At 40.2% G+C, this 17,799-nt stretch overlaps 4 protein-coding genes across 4 annotated transcripts; 1 reads left to right on the top strand and 3 right to left on the bottom strand.

Annotated features, from left to right (window-relative positions):
• Positions 1–711: 711 nt before the first annotated feature.
• LOC119982353 (rho GTPase-activating protein 5) lies at positions 712–5,540 on the bottom strand. The gene is made up of 5 exons (XM_038825678.1): positions 4,873–5,540; positions 3,486–3,606; positions 3,133–3,252; positions 2,111–2,341; positions 712–1,618 (listed from the first exon to the last, which is right to left on the bottom strand). The coding sequence occupies exons 1-5, from the start codon at positions 5,274–5,276 to the stop codon at positions 1,019–1,021; spliced, it is 1,476 nt and encodes a 491-aa protein (XP_038681606.1). The 5' UTR covers positions 5,277–5,540; the 3' UTR covers positions 712–1,018.
• A 3,253-nt stretch (positions 5,541–8,793) lies between these two features.
• On the bottom strand, positions 8,794–9,723 carry LOC120006350 (germin-like protein 9-3). Its single transcript, XM_038856369.1, has one exon. The coding sequence runs from the start codon at positions 9,721–9,723 to the stop codon at positions 9,100–9,102; it is 624 nt and encodes a 207-aa protein (XP_038712297.1). The 3' UTR covers positions 8,794–9,099.
• A 1,615-nt stretch (positions 9,724–11,338) lies between these two features.
• On the bottom strand, positions 11,339–13,078 carry LOC120006343 (germin-like protein 9-3). The gene has a single exon (XM_038856359.1). The coding sequence runs from the start codon at positions 12,702–12,704 to the stop codon at positions 12,081–12,083; it is 624 nt and encodes a 207-aa protein (XP_038712287.1). The 5' UTR covers positions 12,705–13,078; the 3' UTR covers positions 11,339–12,080.
• Positions 13,079–14,422: 1,344 nt separating this feature from the next.
• Positions 14,423–15,800, top strand: LOC120006332. The gene has a single exon (XM_038856348.1). The coding sequence runs from the start codon at positions 14,955–14,957 to the stop codon at positions 15,684–15,686; it is 732 nt and encodes a 243-aa protein (XP_038712276.1). The 5' UTR covers positions 14,423–14,954; the 3' UTR covers positions 15,687–15,800.
• The last annotated feature ends 1,999 nt before the right edge of the window (positions 15,801–17,799 follow it).

Raw genomic sequence — 17,799 nt, 5'->3', positions numbered from 1 at the left:
TTTAAGGAGTGATAAAAGTCTTGGAAACTTGATCACCTCTGCATTTATTTTATTTTTTTTGGTGACCGAGCCACCATGCAACCCAACATGCTCTTCAAATAGCTGAGTGGGCGTAAATCTCGATTCGTCAGAACAACCTACACTATGCTGACAACAAGTAAAACTAGATCGAAACCCATGCGGAAGAAATAAAATTCCAATTCCCAATTGGTTCAAATTTCCAACCTTAATGTCATACGCGTTAAGCCCATAGATATATAACCAACTGAGCTAATGGTCGATGATGACCTCTTCTTCCTTCATTCTGCCTTGTCATTAGTATGAACTTTGGAGGTGTAGACTCTCTCTACTTCCTTTTCTTCTTCCCCACTAGGCTCTTAACATGGTCTGATTTTAGCCTTGTGAACTTAACCCTAAACTACACAGATATGAAGTTCTACTGAACTATCAAGCTGATAAGAGCATAAGGCCACAGCATGGTGTCCACACCGGCCTTTTCAGTTCAAGTGGCCATAGAAATATTAATTTAAGTTTGTTAGAATGATTGGCAGGTATCCAGCCAAGTATATGTGGAAAAAACAGTAATGCTTACTGACCTGATAGCAGCTGCTGATCTTCAAATCTAAATAGTTGTCTTTTTTTGTGCAGTGGTCCTCATGCATTCCACCAGAGCTTGCCATTATAGAAAAACATTCACAGACCAAATGAAGATGCTTAAAGCCAATGCTGCTGGCTAAGCAGCGTGGGGCAAGACATGCATTAAGAATCAGAATTATTAGCAAATGATAATGCAAATGAAAACAAGAAAAACACAAATGGAGGCATAATCAGTCATGGGTTGCTGCCTTTCAAATGTCAGCCGCATATCACAATTCATCACCGTGGGATAAGGAACAAGGTGACCAAACAATGCAGCACGCAGAAAACACAAGTTTCACAAACTTTTCCTCCTCGCAAGTTTGAAGCGTAACAAAGTTAACTTATACAGAACTTTGTCAGAAAATCTGTTGAGCATACTTCACCGCCATGCTTCAATGTGCTCGGTCCTTGAATGTATACGGGTCAAAGTGCTGATTCCACGAGTTTTCTCAACAGGTGCTGATACCTGAAGAAGAGACTGCTGCAGGTTCATTTTTCCAGTGCCCTTATTGAAGTCTGTAGTGCTCGATTGTCCAATGTTGTTTTTCCCACAGTTTATTTGAACAGCAACCTTAAGAAAGTCAACTCCACCCACCTCAACTTCATTAGTGAACATCTCAGCATTAGCCGGAGTCTGATAGGGGCAATTCCCATCACCACTCTGCTTCTCAACAGCAGTCAGAGGGCTAGGGTCTTCTACATCAGTAATCTGAGTGTTCTCACAAGAGTTGGAGGAACTTTCCAACATAGACTCTTTGACAATGAAGGCTTGATCCACCTCTTCATTGGCTTTTTCTGCATCTTCCATGCAGGACTGTGAAGGGCTCTCGTCTCCATTCTCATTATTTGGATCTACATGGCAAGCAGGAGTTGGATCAATTATGGAATCTTGTCTTGCTTCCAGTGTCCTTAAGATAAGTGTCTTGAGGAAGTTCATCACTTGGACTGCATACATCAACGCAGTTAAGGGGTCTGCCATCTGCATGACACATGTAACATAAGAAATTGTCCTCCCAAAATCAATCAGACCAGCCATATGCATTGTTCTCAAAATCATTTACTGATATATTAAGGTGGTAGGAAAAGTGCCAGGTAAGTGGTATCTATTTAATGACCTTTTTCTGTGGGGTGTGGGCAAGGGGCAACAATGAGAGATAAGTCTGTATCCACTCATACTGGTTTTAATAAAGCCTCTAATGTATGAGGTTGAAGGGATGGCAGGCACAAGGATCATTAATAGAAAAAATAGTTCTGCAGAGATCTAAATACACCTTATTTCATCTAAAAGAAGAAAATATAGCCTTATATGAAATGATGAAGAAGAAGTTAGAAGCAGTCAGATATAAATGGGATAGGATATAAGAAGACATTGATTTGGTTCAAGGAAATATAATGCAAGATACAAGTTTCAGCGGTCCAAGTATGCAACATGTCTCAGGACTCTAGACAAATTAAAACTTTAGAAACCCACCTGAGTCATGTTTGGTGCAAAAACCATGGCGATGTTGCGTGCATTCATCTTGTTTAAATGTTCTTGCTGGACAACATCAGCCATCAGGTTGATGGCCCAATCCAGTAGAGCAGCTTCTGTTGGGGGTAGGAGTCTCACAAGCTCAGCACAATCTTCCTCAGTTTGACATTGCATTACCTGTTCTGGGGATAAAGAGTCCAGAACCCCAGTTGGGAGTTCCCTGAACCATGCCTAGAGTAACAACCAGATATCAAGCAAGATTGAACAATTAGTTGAACAACGATCTACTTTGCACTTTGAAATAGTAACGTTTTCAAGTCCAACTTATGTTAGGTGGACCTTGTAATGAAATTTTTCATTGGATAGGTAAAGCCTACCGCCTTGCTTGTGGGTAAGGTGCTCAACCCAGGAATCGGGCAGGGACGAACAATCACGCTTACAATGCACAACACATAGTGTGGTAGGGTCTTAAAATGAATTTAGCTCTTTATTCATTAACAAGAAAAATCAGTATCAAATTATCACTCCACGACGAGAAACTGTATATTATAGTCCATGTGTTAAGTCAACATAAAAATACATTATTCAAAAGATGATAGGATTAGAATTCAGAAGTCAAGCTTGTGTCTTCCCTGTTTAAGACTTTCCTATCTTTATATTCTCAGCATTTTAATCTGCGAAAAAATTGTTAATAGCCCACATGTACATTTGCAAGTATATTACATTGGAAATCAACAAGCAATAGTTACTTCACTGATCCTTCTTCTTTATTCTATATGCCCTTTCCTGGCTCAAAAACCAAAATAACTGTGTGATATGTTCTAAGTTTGACACGATTGGGCACTGGATGCCCTGGCTAATCCAAGTGAACAATTTCGCTAGATAACCAGGGCAATAACATCATATGAGGGGTGGAATTTCAGGAGCAGCCAATATGATGCATCTCAAATGAGTATTTAACAGACTACTGGAAAATCAGAAACGGATAAAGATGAATCAGGTTAGAATTTAGACTGATATACCTTGATAAGTCCTGCCAAACAGTGCACATCAATGCCATCTGGCACCAAACCCCTATTTAGTTCGTCCCTAACATACTCCTCCTGGCTGTTCCCTGCGTTAATTCTGAATATCCCTTCTGCCTACAGGCACGAAATAATTGAAGAAAAATGAATAGAGAAGGAATTCTTAAAAAATCAATCAAATTCGAAATACAAACCAGAAACTATGATTGATTTGTATCCCCCTCACACAGCTAAGAGAAATCAGATTAAAAATTATATTTCTTGTTGTTCTCTATAATTACACTGCTTGGGGTCAGTCGGTCAGCAAAAGAATTAGAAAGAAAAATAGTTGAAATGACAAGGCCAAATACCTGCAAACCTCTTTGAGCATACAAACGATTTTGCATTAGCAAGAGTATTGTTGGCACACTATTCCCTCTGGAGTCATATGACAGCTGCATGGATTCTGTGGAAACTCCAAAAACAGTAGCACTGCAGATAAAGAAAGAAATAAAAAAAATCAAATTAACAGGGAAGCAGATATATTGCTACTCGGCTGGTCGAGTATTTCCAAACAAGAAATTGTAATTATGCTAATGATGAATTGATGAAGAAATATATGAAGAGTTCTAGCTTTGGAGCCTTTTAAGGATCCAACATAAACAAAAAGGGATGTCTGTACTTGGTAGTCACAAATTTTCCGATTTTAGAACTACTCCCAACTTGTTTATGCAATTTAAAATTATTAATGAACTAAGATGCATGCATTACAAACTGATTAGACAGGAATCCAGGATTTTTTAGATTAGATCTACCTCAAAAAACAAAGGATATATCTTAAAGTATTACAACCTTTTCTAACACTCATCGACATATTAAGAAATTAGACAAACAAGCAATAGAGAAATGATAATTCTAACTCATGGTTCTTCACAGAAACTGCCCCAACCAAAATGCATATAATTCCATGCTGCTACTTAAGATGACGGAATTCAACAAACATGAAAAGGTTGGTCCAAGGTCTCCATCAGGGGAGGTTAAAATTACATGTGACTATGTATGTCCTGCTCCATGTGGCTGTACGATTTTTAGGTATATTCTATCGATAGCAATGGTAGCTGATAGTATAGGCATATAAATTCCGCAGACCACTTTTCCAAATGAGTTCTGGGGTTTTGCTTTGTATATTTCCATCTAACGGAATAAACAAGTAAAGTTGCTCATGGCAATCTTAATGTCCTTTATGTGAGGACAAACAATCAGACTGAGAATGTGTTTGCTAAAGACCTCTCTTCCTATACTCAGCACACAATAGCAAGCAATTTTTGTAGGTTTAGGTACAAGATTAAGCAATTGAACATCAGAATTGCAAGTTCCATTACGTTATCTATTATGAATGGTGATGTGTAAGACCTGCTATACATGCCCACGAAGGTAACACTCAGGAATTGGTTGCATAACCATGAAAATATTAATGAAGATAGAGATGGAGTGCATTGACAAAGACAGGGAATAGAGAAAATTGAAAATGGAGAGAAAAATTTCAAGACTGCAAGAAATATAACCAGCAAAGCATCAACAAAAGAAAAATCCCACCAATTAATTGGCTAAAAGATCATAACTTCGTGAATGCATAATGACCAGAACATCCAGAAAAGAAAACCCACCAATTTGAAGACCTAGGGAGAAGGATTAACAACCCAAAAAGGAAACCCATATTCTATTGCAAACATAATTAATTGAAACCCCACAATGTACCTTGCACTGGGAGCCCTTCTGGGCACTTCAGGCTCAAACTCCACAGGTAACCCCAGGAAGCCATTGAACCTATCAAAGGTAACATGCGCCACATGACGCACATTCGTCGGCCACCCGATCTCCATGGCACAAAGCTCCCTCCTATCACTCTTGCAAGCCGCCAAAGATTTCCTAAAGATGGTCACAAGAAGAGCCAACAAAGAAAGCTGATCTCTGCTCTGCCTCTCCGTGTCCTCGACCCCTTCTGGGTCACAGACAGTCACCGTAGAACCCTCACCATCTGCAAGAAGAGAACAAGAAGGGGACTGCGGGGGTATACAGGTCAAGGAAGAAGAAGTGGTGGAAGACGAAGTGGTGCTTGGAGACGAAGGAAAATGGGAAGGAGAGTGGAGGACCTCGGTCATGGCTGGCAATGAAAACAACGTATTCTCGAGAAATTAAAAAAAATTAAAAAGAAACAGTCCAGAGAAAACAAAGATTTGATTTTTGTGGGGTGAGAGAAGGTTTCAGTGAGAGAGATTGAGACGGTGGAGTTGGATTGAAGAAAGGGTCTGAGGATTGTTGTGGGGGACGTGAGTATCATTAACTTTGTGAATCTCCATTTTATAAAACAAAATATTGTTTTTTTCCTCCTATAATAAAGAAAGGAGAGACACAGAGAGAGGATTTGGTGGGAAATATAATGCCTTTGGTGGATGACACTCCCTCTGCAGAAAAGCTCGACAAAAATTAATTTCAGAGTGAGAGAGAATCAATTGGGCTTGTGAAGCCATCTATTTTGGGCCTCTGAAACAAAATAGCCAGCTGTTGAGTGTTGATAATCAAGTGGGTTTTACCCAGTTTGATGTTTTTGTCAGTTAAATACCACTATTGTTCTGTTGTATACTATACCTCTTGAATCTGCCTTATTTTTTTTTTTTTTTGACCCCAGAAGGCTCCAGTTTAACGGCCACTTTGTGATTTCTGGGTAAATTTTTAACTCAAGATGATCACCCGTGTGCACAACGAATCACCAATTTAGTCTTGAGTCGAAGTCCAGTGCATAAGTAAGACTGGGTCAAGGCCCAAAATAGGGTTCTTAACCCCTCCCAAGAAGCCGACCTTTGCCATCTGTCCTTGGCCCACGAAACCCAAAAAACCAAGAATTACGACTCATCGGTTCAAAGCTCGACCTGAGGGATCTTTCCCCTCTAAGCACGATGATATAACCACCGGCTTAATATCTCTGTCATTAAACTCTACAAATACAATTGTCAGCCAACAAGTGTTTTGACTCTTATCAGGTTCAAGAGACTTGATTGGATATTCTTTTAGGCTTATAACAGGATTGGGGGGCCGTCCGGTACTAAAAGTACCGGACTAAAGACCGGTAGGAAATGTGAGCCGTTGGATATTAAAAATCTAATCCAACGGTTCACGTGTTTCACCCTATCTCTCACACATTCACTTGCAACTTTCTTCTTTCACACATTCTCTCTCTCGACTTTCTTCTCTCTCAACTTTCTTCTATACAAAAACTCGAACTCTTAAGAATGTCAGGGCCAAACACCACCATCTTCACTTTCATTCTTCAAAAGCTCAAAACCCAACAAATACACAATCAAAACCCAGTTTTTGAACATTGTAATAATCTATCTGTTGATTTTGTTCTGGGTCACAATCAAAACCCAGCAAACACACAATGGAAACCCAGAAAGAAAATCCTCAATATGAAAGCAAGAGGGGCAGAAAAAAACAAGCAAAAGATTATGAAGGCCACGGGTGTCATAAAAATAGAGAGAGAGCTGAGGAGGCATTGTATTCGATGGACCCTTGTCTTTGACGGAGTAGAGTCCTCCACGGACCCTTGTCTTCAACGGATCGGAGTCTTCGACGAAGGCGCTGTCTTCGATGGAGCAGAGTTTTTGACGGTGGCAACATCTTCCTACTTCACCAATTTTGTCAGATCTGGTCAAGGGGTCAGGAACATGGAGAGAGAAGTGATGGAGAGGTTTGATGAGAATAGTCCCAAAATTGGGGTTTATTCAATTTTCTGGCTTGGCGAACATGATAGCTGAATCTGATGGGGAGTAAATAATTCTAGAGAATGTAATTTTCAATTTTTGAAGCTTTTAATCTTGTTTCATTATAAAGAAAGTGTGAGAAAATGAATGAGAATTGGGGAAAGAAGAGAGAGACGTATGAAAGTGTGGTTAAAAAATTAGGGATGAGGAAAGAGAAATGGATGACAGGGTTAACCGTGGGATTAGATTTTTAATATCCAACGGCTCACATTTCCTACCGGTCTTTAGTCCGGTATTTTAGTACCGGACCTACCCCCAATCCCTTATAACATGCCTTCATATGTCATCATGGTTGCTGGGGGCATGCTTATCAACGCGTGACACCAACATTGTACCTTTAGATTATGATTAGAAACCATATGTCTTTTATATGAATGATGATGATGATACAATTGCTTACTTTCCGGGCTTAATTTAAGCAAGAAAGTCCACGCAACCCCACACACACACATATATATGATACCAGCGGCGCCGAAGAGGGAGCCGTCGTAGAATATGGACACGGTGGTGGAGGAGTTTTCAATGGGGACGACGTTGGGTTGGTAACATGATTGCTTTGTCAATGTAAGTTTCTTCCATTTAATTTGTTTGTCATTGCTAGCTTAACTTCTCTGCACAATGAGAACTTGGGACGTGGAAGCATGATCTTGTTAAAGACTTGTTTGATCCACAAGAGGCAAGTTTAATTTTGACAATCCCGTTGGGAGTAAACTCGGTGGAGGATGTGATGAGTTGGCACTGGACAAAAAATGGGTGCTACAATGTCAAATCTGGTTACAAGTTAGCTGTGCAGTTGAAAAGGGAGCAAAGCATGGTGGGCTCCTCGTCTAATCATGGTTGCGCTTTCCCTTGGAGAGCATTATGGGATATTCAGGTGCCAAGTAAAATTAAGCACTTTCTGTTTGGAGCTGTGCATGGCTGCATCCCTTGTAACTCAAACTTACATCGTCGACGAGCCATTTCTTTGAGTGGGTGTATTCTATGTGGCAAGGAAGAGGAAACTGTAGACCATATTTTGTTGCTTTGTCAAATGGCTAAGGAGGTTTGGTCGAGTGTTCTGCCTACGGAGTACAATAGTGGGGGATGTCGCTTAAAATTTATTGACTGGGCTGCCCACATTTTAGCTTATTCAACGACCTCAGTGAAGGTTATCTTCGCTGTGTTTGCATGGTTTATTTGGAAAAAGAGGAATGAATTTATGTTTGAAGGAAAATGGACCTCTTATGCTACTTTGGTAAGGCGGGGCAATAAATTCATTGAAGATTATAGGCAAGCTATGGCGACCCAGGATGTTAGGCAGGGAGATTCTACAGTTAGTACAGCGACAGTCTGGGCACCGCCACCAAATGGTCTTTTTAAGCTTAATGTTGATGGGGCATGCTTTAATGACAAAGGTACTTGTGGGGTTGGTGGTGTTATGCGAGATGATAGAGGTCAAGTAAGCTTCGCCTTCTCTTGTTATAGGCAAGGAATCCTAGACCCGGTGGCAATTGAGTCTCTTGCTGTTCTGGTGGGGCTACAAGTAGCCCAAGACAGAGGTTTTCGTGATTTTCAGCTAGAGTCAAACTCAGCTATAGTTTGTCGCTTTCTCTTTGACCGTTCTTTCCACCGGGCCCTGGCATGAGCGGTGCTTCAGTCGTGCGAGTTGTTAATGGATAATAATTTAGGTGTCCATTTCTGTCCTCATGTATCTCGAAATTTGAATCAGGTTGCCCATTTCATGGCTAGAAACTCTCATCGCACTCTAGGTACTAGAGTATGGATCGGGGAGACTCCAGCTTGGGCGATGTCTGGTTTGTAAGTTTTGTTTTCTGTTGTGTTATAAAATTTCATTTCCTATCAAAAAAAAAAAAACTTCTCTGCACAAAGTTTTCACTACTTTTAGCAGTATAAGTTGTCCTATTAGCTACTGCATTCTGTAACGCAACTGAAAGACAACAAAAGTGAAAGAAATTCTGTATTATTAGAACTTGTACATTCCGATGTTTATGAATTAGATGACATTTTAACTAGAGATGGAAATCAATATTTCCTTATGAACAAACTTTAAGACAAAGGATGTTCGTTATTAAATTGCAAAAAAAAAAAAAATAACAAAACCAAAATGAGCGGACAAGAACATCACCGGTGCATAAAATAGCTCTAAATAAGAGTTACTGATTTCTCAAGACTTTGGGGCAAGACCGGCCTTGAGAGCTTGAACAGTTTGAGTATCGGTTTTGAAAGACTTGGCCAAGATATTGTCATCAATATTGGTGAGGAATAGGGTGGCAGGAAGTGACACAGTCCCCGCGCTTGCACTTCCAAAGGCAGAAATTGCTAGGGCTGGCTTCTGTGGATCGACATTGTATTGGAAGTGAACCAATCCCTTTGGAAATATGAACATGTCGCCAAGTTGTAGTGTCTGAGTGTAGAGCTTGTTTGTTGTGTCAACAAATCCCACTTGAAGAGAACCATCTACGACAAAAAGTAGCTCAGCTGAACGAGGATGGGTGTGGGGAGGATTTGTGGTTCCAGCTGGAAATTGAAGAGCAGCATAGGAAACACTCTGCCCATTAAGAGCTGGGAATTCAACCATGCTTGCTTTCGTCACCGTAAAAGCTATAGGTTTTGAATTAACAATGGCACGTATGCCTGTGTATGTGAAGAAATTTCCATCAATTGTTGTATTTGCTGGAACCAAGAAATCGGAGAGAATATTTGGATCTCCTGCCTTAACCATTTGGACAATGGCAAATGAAGCTACTAGTAGAAGGCAAATTTGAAGGCTGGAAAATTTGGAGGCCATAGCTTAGGATGAAGTTGATTTGATGCGGAGTACTGGAGTGAGGTGGTTGGTCTCAAGGAGTGAGCTATTTATAGACTGGAATCGTATCGAAAAGGCGATGAAGGCTGTCATTCTGCAGGCTTATTGTTGTTGATAATTAGGAAACAAAGAAGATGGAGATTACAACGTCATTCTCATTGAAGTTCCAGTCGTCTGTGTATCGTCTTTTGCCTTGTGAAGGACTGCAAGAATATACTAGGATTTCTATGTCTGATCTGTATTGCTTGGTTGGAAGTTGGAACATTATGAGAGGACAGAAAATATATAACTGACAGAAGGTAGCATGTTTTTTCATGGTTGAGACCACGAGGTTAAGATTTTTAGCTTGTCTGGGAGTCTTTTACAAGGTAAAAAATATTGTTTTTTTTTCTCCTTATGATAAAGAAAGGAGAGACCCAGAGAGAAGATTTGGTGGGAAATATAATGCCTTTTGTGGATGACACCGTGCAGAAAAGCTGGGTAAAAATTAATTTCAGAGTGAGAAAGAATCAGTCGGGCTTGTGAAGCCATCTATTGTGGGCCTCCGAAACAAAATAACCAGTTGTCGAGCCAAAATGATATATGTCCATAATTTAGTGTCCATAATTATCTATAATTTAGGTGGCATGAGGAGAAGTGTGGGTTAAATGGTTCCCCACACTTCTCCTCATGCCACCTAGATTATGGACAATTATGGACATGTAGTGCTTCCGATTGTCGAGTGTTGATAACCAAGTGGGTTTTACCCAGTTTGATGTTTTTGTCAGTTATATATCATTGTTGTTATGTTATGTACCTCTTGAAGCTTTTTTCCCCCTGGAAGGCCCCATCTTAACGGTCATTTTGTGATTCCTAGATCATTTTTTAACTCGAGATAGCCACCCCGTGTGCACAGTGAACCACCAATTTAGTCCTTAGTCGAAATCCAGTGCAAGAGTAAGACTGAGCCGAGACTTAGAATAGGGCTCTTAACCCCTCCCAAGAAGCCGACTTTTGTCATTGGTCCAGGAAACCATAAATTATGACTCATCGGTTCGAATGCCCGACATGAGGGATCTTTTACCTCTAAACATGAAATCTTTGGGGCAATTACTTTTACTATGGAGGACCAGGAAGAAATGTGAATTGTCCCTAATGGGATCAGTACAGAATAGAGTTATTTTTTCTTTTTTGATTTTCTTGTTGGGTTTCCAATTGGCTGCTTATGGATTGGGTTGCGTTATTCTTATAGTTATTTTCTAAGTTAATCCAATTTTTTTTTTCAAAACTAACAGGTGTAAATTTGGGGATCCAAAAGAAATAGTGAAATATAAATACTATTGTTCATTTGTTTGTGATTTTTAATTTATATATCACAGGCTATATATACATTAAAGTGTGTTTGGATTGAAGGATTTTAGGGCAAGTGAAGTGAAGAGAAGAGAAGAGAATGGGAGAGAAGGAAAGAGCAAGGGAAAGAATAATATTTTTCCTCTTCTCATGTTTGGATAGATATAAAAAGAGGAAGAAAATTAGTTTAATTTATTAATATAACCACTACCCTAATATCTCTTTGTCATTAAACTCTACAAATACAGTGTAATCACTAATTAAACCAACGTCATAACCAAGGCCTATGCCAACAACAAGAAGTGTGGATTAAATCTCTTGACTCTTGTCAGGTTCAAGAGACTTGATTGGATATTCTTTTAGCTTATAACATGCCTTCATATGTCATCATGGTTGCTCGGGGCATGCTCACCAACGCGTACATTGCACCTTTAGATTATGATTAGAAACCATATGTCTTTTATATGAATGATGGTGATACAATTGCTTACTTTCCGGGCTTAATTTAAGCAAGAAAGTCCACGCAACCCCACACACACATATATATATGATACCAGCGGCGCCCAAGAGGGAGCCGTCGTAGAATATGGACACGGTGGTGGAGGAGTTTTCAATGGGGACGACGTTGGGGTTGGTAACATGATTGCTTTGTCAATGTAAGTTTCTACCATTTAATTTGTTTGTCATTGCTAGCTTAACTTCTCTGCACAAAGTTTTCACTACTTTTAGCAGTGTAAGTTGTCCTATTAGCTACTGCATTCTGTAATATATGCAACTGAAAGACAACAAAAGTGAAAGAAATTCTGTATTATTAGAACTTGTGCATTCCGATGTTTATGAATTAGATGACATTTTAACTAGAGGTGGAAATCAATATTTCCTTATGAACAAACTTTAAGACAAAGGATGTTCGTTATTAAATTGCAAAAAAAAAAGTGAACAAAACCAAAATGAGCGGACAAGAACATCACCGGTGCATAAAATAGCTCTAAATAAGAGTTATTGATTTCTCAAGACTTTGGGGCAAGACCAGCCTTGAGAGCTTGAATAGTTTGAGCATCGGTTTTGAAAGACTTGGCCAAGATATTATCATCAATATTTGTAAGGAATAGGGTGGCAGGAAGTGACACAGTCCCCGCGCTTGCACTTCCAAAGGCTGAAATCGCTAGGGCTGGTTTCTGTGGATCAGCATTGTATTGGAAGTGAACCAATCCCTTTGGAAATATGAACATGTCGCCAAGTTGTAGTGTCTGAGTGTAGAGCTTGTTTGTTGTGTCAACAAATCCCACTTGAAGAGAACCATGTACGACGAAAAGTAGCTCAGCTGAACGAGGATGGGTGTGGGGAGGATTAGTGGTTCCAGCTGGAAATTGAAGAGCAGCATAGGAAACACTCTGCCCATTAAGAGCTGGGAATTCAGCCATGCTTGCTTTCGTCACCGTAAAAGCTATAGGTGTTGAATTAACAAGGGCACGCATGCCAGTGTATGTGAAGAAATTTCCATCAATTATTGTATTTGCTGGAACCAAGAAATCGGAGAGAATATTTGGATCTCCAGCCTTAACCATTTGGACAATGGCAAATGAAGCTACTAGTAGAAGGAAAATTTGAAGGCTGGAAAATTTGGAGGCCATAGCTTAGGATGAAGTTGATTTGATGCGGAGTACTGGAGTGAGGTGGTTGGTCTCAAGGAGTGAGCTATTTATAGACTGGAATCGTATCGAAAAGGCGATGAAGGCTGTCATTCTGCTGGCTGATTGTCATGGATAATTAGGAAACAAAGAAGATGGAGATTACAACGTCATTCTCGTTGAAGTTTCAGTCGTCTGTGTATCGTCTTTTGCCTTGTGAAGGACTGCAAGAATATACAAGGATTTCTATGTCTGATCTGGATTGCTTGGTTGGAAGTTGGAACATTATGAGAGGACAAAAAATATATAATTGACAGAAGGTAGCATGTTTTTTCATGGTTGAGACAACAAGGTTAAGATTTTTAGGTTGTCTAGGAGTCTTTTACAAGGCAAAAGACAAACTGGGACTTCAACAGGAACCACATTGTAATCTCCATCTTTGGTTGCAGTCCACAACAACATAGGTCTGCAATCAGTGCTCCGGCCTTCGTCTCTATGGCTATCCCATATTGTCATGCCTCTATAAATAGTTGAGTATTAGTATCACCACTTACATCATCTCACACACCAGTATACTCAATACAGATTAAGTTGTTCACAAATGGCCTCAAGGAAGTTTTTCCTACTACTTTTAGCTTCATTTACCATTGTAGAAATGGCGAAAGCTGGAGATGCGGATATTACTTCTGATTTTCTGGCACCACCAAATGCAACTATTGATGGAAATTTCTTCACATACACCGGCATGCGCATTCTTAATAATGCAACGCCACCTACAAGTTTTAAGGTGTTGAAAGCAAGCATGACCGAATTTCCAGCTCTTAATGGGCAGAGTGTATCTTATGCCGCTCTTCAATTTTCGTCTGGTGCCATAAACCCACCCCATACTCATCCTCGTTCAGCTGAGCTGCTTTTTGTTGTAGAAGGTTCTCTTCAAGTGGGATTTATAGACACAACAAACAAGCTCTACACTCAGACACTACAACTCGGCGACATGTTCATATTTCCAAAGGGATTGGTTCATTTCCAATACAATGCCGATCCACAGAAACCAGCCCTAGCTATTTCAGCCTTTGGGAGTGCAAGCGCGGGGACTGTCTCACTTCCTGGCACCCTATTCGTCACCAATATTGATGACAATATCTTGGCCAAGTCTTTCAGAACCGATATTAAAACTATTCAAGCTCTCAAGGCTCGTCTTCTTTTCCCTCCCAATCCTTAGAAAAATCAGTTAATCTTACTTAGTACTGTGTTTCTTAATGGTGTTTTGGCTTTGCCCAAAAAAAAATTTACACAATAAACTTCCTTGTTCAGAAGGATGTACGGTAATTATACCATTCTTTTCCAACAGCATCTTCTTTGTCAGTATTCACTTTGAAGAAATAAAAATAATGCTGATCGATAATCTCTACATTATTGTGTTTCTTCTCTGCGCTTACTTTTTCCTTTTCTTCTCTTTATGCCTTCTATGGACTATGATTGCATGGTAATAGAAAACCTACCTGACTCTAGCAATGTCTCAAAGGTAAAATGGCTTTAATCAATTCAGTTATGTGTAAAACTAAGAAGGTAAACAATACTCGTACTCGTACACAAGTCACAATAGACAGGATTGAGGACAAGTAAAATATACATAAATTTTATCCCGCATAATATGTGAAGAGACTATAAAACTATAAGAACGAAAAAATAAAACGTTATTGACGGGAACAATGCTTATATGTGAGATGGCCCCTGGAGATTTGAGAATAAATGGCCTGCATATCAAAAACCAGCCTCTTCTTCAGTCCATGAATCTGCCAATGGACTTGCTATATGTAGAAATTAACGGGCCGCAATCCCTACTTTCTTTGGGCTTGGGCCTGTTTAGGTGAAGTAGAGACATGAAAATGCGAAGGTAACTTTAATCTTAGACGCACCCCTACATTTATTAAAGGTAAAAACGTCAACACTGAAATTACCATGTGAGGCGGGTCCCACGAGTGGCAGAAAGAACCGGACTCTCGCTTCGCCTCTTCAGTTGACTTTGACTCGGTTTCTCCGGGCCAGCCGGCAATGGCATCATCTTCCTACGTATTGCAGAGATAAGTCCCAATCTGAGCCGTTCGTGAACGGGACTTATGACGTCTCCTTAGTCCTTAATCCCCAAAAAAATTGGGATAGAGGAACTCACTCGCAGCCTCGCTTCTTCCCTCTCGTGGAGGGCACGTCCTTAGCGTTCTTTTGACCCGATTTGGGCCCGACTACCAGCACATGGACTCCAACGGCATGACCCGATTCTGCCACCGTCAATCACCATCCTCCGACCGCTTTCTCGGCGCCTTCACCCACTCGCCGCCCTCTGAATATCCCTCCACCTCCACTACATCCATCTACGATTTCAACGAGCTCAGCGAGGACGATATATTCTTCAGCCCCGACTTCTCATCCTCCGCCCGCACCGACCATCGTAACAACAGGACCCCTGTCTCCTCGTCCTCCCCTTCCCCCCGCCACCATAGCAAGAACTTTCCTCAGCCTGAATCTTTCGGCATTCTTGCTGCCCTAGCAGAACATGAACCGTTCCTGAAGCTCAAGACCTTCCAAAAAGCCTCGATTTCCGCTTCCGCCTCTGCCTCCTCCTCTGTCTCCTCATCCTCGACCTCCTCTTCGCGTCTTATTCCCTCAATCCCTAAACCGCCTCAGGACCGCCTTCCTGCTCTATCTTCTTCGGCGAAATTCCACCAACACCAGTCAGCCCCGGTGAACGTGCCGGTGTTTGCGCGGGTGAAGAGTAAGCAGAAGGAGTTTGATGATATTGACGACGAGGAAGAGGAAGAGGAGGGAGGAGAAATGCTTCCGCCACACGAAATTGTAGCAATGGGGTCTGCGCGGTCGCCATTTCTGGCCTGCTCGGTGCTTGAAGGAGTTGGGAGAACCTTGAAAGGAAGAGATCTCAGGCAGGTAAGGAATGCAGTATGGCGGCAAACGGGTTTTCTTGATTGATTGCTGTGATTTTTTTGCTTGTACTGTAATTCTTTTGTTTTTCATCTCTTCTTGATGTTATTGACTATGTATGACATTGTTGAAATATCAAGTTATTTATCTTTGATGACCAAATTGTGTATATGCTGATTGAAACTGGCCAATTCTCTTTTATATGATTTGGTCAGTTTGCTTGATGAGAGATAAAAGGTAAAAAAAAAAAGAATGAAATTTTTTGAGAGATTAGGAATGAAATTAGGTTATTGGGTGCTCTGTGCTCATGGATTGTGCGAGGAATGATATCAAATAGTATTGATAATATCAATATTACTCAGAAATTTTCCACCAGAAGTGAGACAACACTGGTGTTTGTGATTTTTGAGATTTTATTTTGTCTGGAAGATGCTGCTGTAATTAGGAATTTTTCTGGGGAATTAGGACGAACAAGCACTGCTTTGTTAATGCTTCTACATTGCTGTCTTGGGGTATTTAGGTTCTGAATTTTATTTTTTTTATGGTATTCCTAGAATGTAAACTTATTGTATAATTATCCCAAGCTTTTGTCAAAAGGTGGTTATGTGTTGGTTCTAGGACAGATGGTGAGTTTTGTGGTTGCTAGTTTTTCTTTGTATTATAACCTACAAGGATTTTTTGCATAAATGATCAATTGTTCTGAGGAATACTGAGAAAGATTATGTCTGATACTTGAGACTAATACAAGATAGTGGCAACTGATGAATCTGAATTAGACTAGTGGAAATTCTGGCAGTCTTTCAGTAATTTGGACATATGTTTGATTTTGCCCGAGATGTTCGTTACGAGAGGACGTAGAGGATCTTTGTCATCTGTTTCAACTTTGATGTTGATATCTAATCTGACTATAGTTAGATGTTGCAACTATAGGCTTTAGAACAAGTGGAAACATTTGGGCCTCACCAGAATTGAGCACTGACTTGCAACTTTGTTAGGTGGCAGTTGCAGTCCAGACTCCTGGATTGATATTTTTTGTTTAATTTTTCTGTAACATGGTGGTGGATCTGCAATTTTTACTTTGTAGTCAGTGGAAGCTTGGAGTTCCGTTGGGAAGTCTTAATGATTGGGATGAATTGAAAGTTGTTGTATTAATAGTGTGATAGGTAATGTGATGCGAGAAAACTTGAATCTTCTGCATCACTTCATTGTTGATTTGCTATTGGGCATTAGAGTCTCAAGATTTGATATTACAGGCGGGTTTGAGGTTTCCGGTTTGATTACTATATGTAGGGGGTGATTGAGCCTACAGGGGCGTGTTCTACTGTTCTTATGGCCAAACAGTGACATTCAAGGGTGGCGACTCGATGATTTTGGATGGGCATGGCAAGTATGAGCATGGAGAGAGGGGTTACGTTGGATATAAAATTTCTGTTTGTTTAGAATTTTCTTTGCTTCAAAACATGGAGAAAGAAAGAAATGTTATCTCTAGGTTCAATGAGGCATCTATTGAAGCAGGAAAAGTAATCGCTTCCGGGATCTTAGAATAGAGTTGTGCGATAGCTGGGGAGAAGAGCTTGGTTGGGACCTAGAAAGGGATTGTTGGAGATAAGTGGAGCTTATTTTAACAAGTAGCTGGAAGAGTGTGGCTTCCTCTAAATAATCGGTGCCATTTATTGATCTTTACTCGAATGGTAACCCCAATCTGGGCTACTGTATGAGTTAGAGGAAGAAGAAATAAATTTGATTTTTTTTTTTTTGGTCATGGAAGTGGCCTGGGTCTTTCTTACATAATGTACAGGAGCAGGGAATGATAGGGAGGGAAAGTTAAGTAGGATTTATGAATGATTTCCTCTTTGGCTCTAGACCAAAGGATAGCTCTAACAAGTTGATTACAGAAAGGAACTTAATTAGATAACGATGTTAAACTAATTAATGGTATAATAAAAGATGATGAGATGAGAGGATGATCTTCTTTTGAAGAGGTAAATAATGAATTATAAGCAGCAAGGACAAGGGCATTGATGATATGCCCGTGATGTTGCAGGTGTTTTTAAAGCTAGTGTACACAAAGTCATCGTATATTGTATGGGGGGGTGTGTGTGTCTATATAGACAAAATATGCCTGATCGGGATGATCAGGGCACTGATCTGGTGAACCAAA

This window comes from Tripterygium wilfordii, chromosome 2, assembly GCF_013401445.1.
Source record: "Tripterygium wilfordii isolate XIE 37 chromosome 2, ASM1340144v1, whole genome shotgun sequence".
NCBI classification, from domain to species: Eukaryota; Viridiplantae; Streptophyta; class Magnoliopsida; order Celastrales; family Celastraceae; genus Tripterygium; species Tripterygium wilfordii.
Note: the sequence above shows the minus strand (reverse complement) of the source record. Positions and strands in the feature narration are given on the sequence as shown.

What these genes read in the sequence shown, in the direction of transcription:
- LOC119982353 (XM_038825678.1), bottom strand. Translation starts at nt 5,276, where the DNA reads ATGACCGAGGTCCTCCACTCTCCTTCCCATTTTCCTTCGTCTCCAAGC. An exon ending in ATGCTCAAAGAGGTTTGCAG is followed by an intron (nt 3,253 to 3,485) that starts GTATTTGGCCTT and finishes TCGTGCCTGTAG; the next exon opens with GCAGAAGGGATATTCAGAAT. An exon ending in GTTTGGCAGGACTTATCAAG is followed by an intron (nt 2,342 to 3,132) that starts GTATATCAGTCT and finishes TTGTTACTCTAG; the next exon opens with GCATGGTTCAGGGAACTCCC.
- LOC120006343 (XM_038856359.1), bottom strand. Translation starts at nt 12,704, where the DNA reads ATGGCCTCCAAATTTTCCAGCCTTCAAATTTTCCTTCTACTAGTAGCT.
- LOC120006332 (XM_038856348.1), top strand. Translation starts at nt 14,955, where the DNA reads ATGGACTCCAACGGCATGACCCGATTCTGCCACCGTCAATCACCATCC.
- LOC120006350 (XM_038856369.1), bottom strand. Translation starts at nt 9,723, where the DNA reads ATGGCCTCCAAATTTTCCAGCCTTCAAATTTGCCTTCTACTAGTAGCT.